General features: G+C 42.3%; 1 protein-coding gene across 1 annotated transcript; it reads left to right on the forward strand.

Moving 5' to 3' along the window:
* The first annotated feature begins 260 nt into the window (after window positions 1-260).
* Window positions 261-2,846, forward strand: LOC113071474 (uncharacterized). Its single transcript, XM_074559888.1, is given in 6 exon segments — window positions 261-632; window positions 1,164-1,260; window positions 1,350-1,466; window positions 1,565-1,621; window positions 1,624-1,731; window positions 1,885-2,846. Coding segments are annotated over 6 exon segments (1,176 nt in total). The 5' UTR covers window positions 261-408; the 3' UTR covers window positions 2,458-2,846.
* Window positions 2,847-3,088: the final 242 nt, after the last annotated feature.

Consider the following 3,088-nt stretch of genomic DNA (forward strand, 5'->3'; position numbering starts at 1 on the left):
AAAGCATGAGATAAAAAAATAACATAAGTTTTTATTAATAAAGTCAGATATGGTAATAAATTATTAAGGTCGCACTCATTTGTGATTCTTGAAGAATTTCTGATAAAATTTCCACAATAATTTCATTACGGAGTATGAAGAATCACGGAGTATCCATGAAATTTACATCAGCTATTTTAACCCAAGGAAAGACTGACGTCCAAGTACGTCAGTGGTCACAGCAGCCAATCGCAGCGCACCACGACTGTAGAAAAAGAACGCGAGCGTTTACACGCCTTCAATTTTCAGACATCGAAGGAGGAAGATAATAATACGGGGAACGAAGACAATTTTTCAGACGATTTCCCCACCCATAATCAATACAGAAAGGGGTCTGTACACAGATCCGAATCCAGAAAACCATACAACATGGTCGTAGTTACAGCAGGGACCGGAGGAGCCCATAAAGTCCTCTTGATATCGGGCAAACACAGCGATGCGTCCGGCACAACACAGGGCGGATACAGCCGTTCAATATCTGTCATGATACCGAACCAAGCCTCTTCAGACTCCGACTCCACCATCTCTGGACCACCACTGCGCAAAAGGCAGAGACTCACACATCTGAGCCCAGAGGAAAAAGCACTTCGAAGGTGAGACGAGTTTAGATCGAATTTCATCGGACTTTAAATCCGTTCTGTTGGTTTGAAACCGGTTAAAACCGAAATATTTCACAAGGGGAGCAATATTTAGTTTTAGACATTTCGTATGTAGACGTTATAGTATGTTACTGTCAGCAAATGATAAAAAAATGAACCAATTTGACCCTTCTACACGGAAGAATGTGACTCTCAGCCAAGATAAGTAGGTTTTGCCGGTCAGTCCCTCCCCCTCTGAATCAATATATCCACATCTGCCTGCGTGGCAGGAGGAACTTGACTGCGCATGCGCCACTTCCTCAAAGTCTGACCTGCCAAAATTAGTTTGCTTCGTACAATGACTTCTATATAAAGAAATTAAGAATTTCATAAATGAACCAAAAAGTTTTCTACTCTAGGAAATCCTAGAGTAAATCCTATATTTATTGCTAAGTCATATATTTGTTGTTTAGCCAAAACATGATTGTTGCTTAATAGCTGATTTCATTTTTTTTTTTTTTTTTTTTTTTTTTTTTTTTTTAATAGGAAACTGAAGAACAGAGTTGCTGCACAGACAGCAAGAGACAGAAAAAAGGCCAAAATGGGGGAGTTGGAGCAGCAAGTCTTGGAGTTGGAGCTTGAGGTACTTGACTCTAATCATGGATTTTTTTTTTTCGTAAATTTTTTCAGTTTTTTTAGTGGAAAGATTAAATTTTGACATGTTTTCCACAGAATCAGAAACTTCACATTGAGAACAGGCTGTTAAGAGCGAAGACGAGCGATCTGCTCAGTGAGAATGAGGAACTAAGACAGAGACTGGGGTTGGATACCCTGGAAGAAAAAGAAAAGGTAAGAGGACTTTGTTGCACGATCAACAAAACTCATGCTCATTTTCGTTTTTGTTGTTTTTCTCCACCATCCAACTAATGCCTCTCATTCTCTTTTAGGTCCAGGTACTGGAGTCCGCAGTGAGCGATTTGGGTTTGGTGACCGGGTCTTCTGAGTCCGCAGCACTCAGGCTACGTGTGCCTCCGCAGCAGGTGCAGACCCAGCAGTCCCCAAATCTGAAGAGTTCACCATGGATACTCCCAGCCCTGGCCCTTCAGACTCTGAGGTGAATATCCTGCAGGTTTTGGTTTTCAGAGGTTTATAGTTTTCAATCATTGGGCGTTCTGCTGAAGACAAATCACATTGATGGTTTCTGCTCATTCATTTTGTCTTCTGTTCATCAAATCTCATTTTTGTCTTTTCGTCTTTTCTCCTGCAGTCTGATCTCTTGCTTGGTATTCTGGACATCCTTGACCCAGAGCTCTTCCTCAAGACAGAACTCCCAGAAGCACATGGGCCCCAGCAAGAGCTTGTGCTGGTTGGGGGTGCAGGAGAGCAAGTACCTGCCTCCCCACCTGCAGCTTTGGGGCCCGCACCAGTTAAGCTGGAAACCCTTAATGAACTGATCCACTTTGACCACATCTACACCAAACCCACCGAGGTGGTGAGCGAGGAGAGCATTTGCGAAATCAAAAATGAGGATTGTGTCGCCTTCTCTGAGGTCGATGAAGAAATCGAGGTGGAAGTCGAAATGGTGTCCGTCAAAGATGAACCAGAGGAAGTGGTCATCCCTGCGGTGGATCAGAATTCAGACGGGGCTGATGATTTCCTCTCTGACGCCACTTCCTTCAGCGGCTACGAGAAGGCTTCATATCTGACGGATGCGTACAGTGACTCTGGATGCGAGAGGTCTCCTTCCCCCTTCAGCAACATTTCATCCCCCCTCTGCTCTGAGGGCTCTTGGGATGACATGTTTGCCACTGAACTCTTCCCCCAACTGATTAGTGTCTGAAGGTTGCATACAATATCCAGTTGCAAATACGCCTGCCTTTGCTCTTTTATTGTAAGTGATTGTCTTGTGCTTTATAGTGATCGTATGACAGTAGCATATAGCTCTGCTTGCAATGTAGACCAAAGGCATTGCTTTAAGGCTTCTGTTGTAATCATGCAGATCTGTTTGTGCACAAGACTTGCAGCGACTCTGTACAGTTCAAACACAGTATTTTTGTTGGGGAAGGGGTTGGGGGGGTTGATTGTTTTTAAAAGTAGATCTATTTATTTGTATCTCTCTTTTCCAGAGTTTTCTGTATAATGTAATCCGTCTGCTTTATGTACAACTTAATTTTATTGTAAATGCTCTCCTTAATCATACTGCATTAAAAAAAATCTGCATTGCATTAACGTTGTCTGACTTTGGGTGTGAATTTGAACATGTGCCAAATGCTTTGTTACACCAATCTTTAGCTTCCTTCTAAAGAGAGAGTTGACCCCATATTTAACAGATCAAGTCATACAAGTTTGGAACCACATCATAACACTCTGCTTCAGTAGGATTGTGTGGCAGATATTCTAAACTAGTAACCACCAAGACAATAACCCTTTAACTTGAACTTATTCATATGCTTTGCACATAGACTTGTGCA

This window comes from Carassius auratus, chromosome 5 (assembly GCF_003368295.1).
Source record: "Carassius auratus strain Wakin chromosome 5, ASM336829v1, whole genome shotgun sequence".
NCBI classification, from domain to species: Eukaryota; Metazoa; Chordata; class Actinopteri; order Cypriniformes; family Cyprinidae; genus Carassius; species Carassius auratus.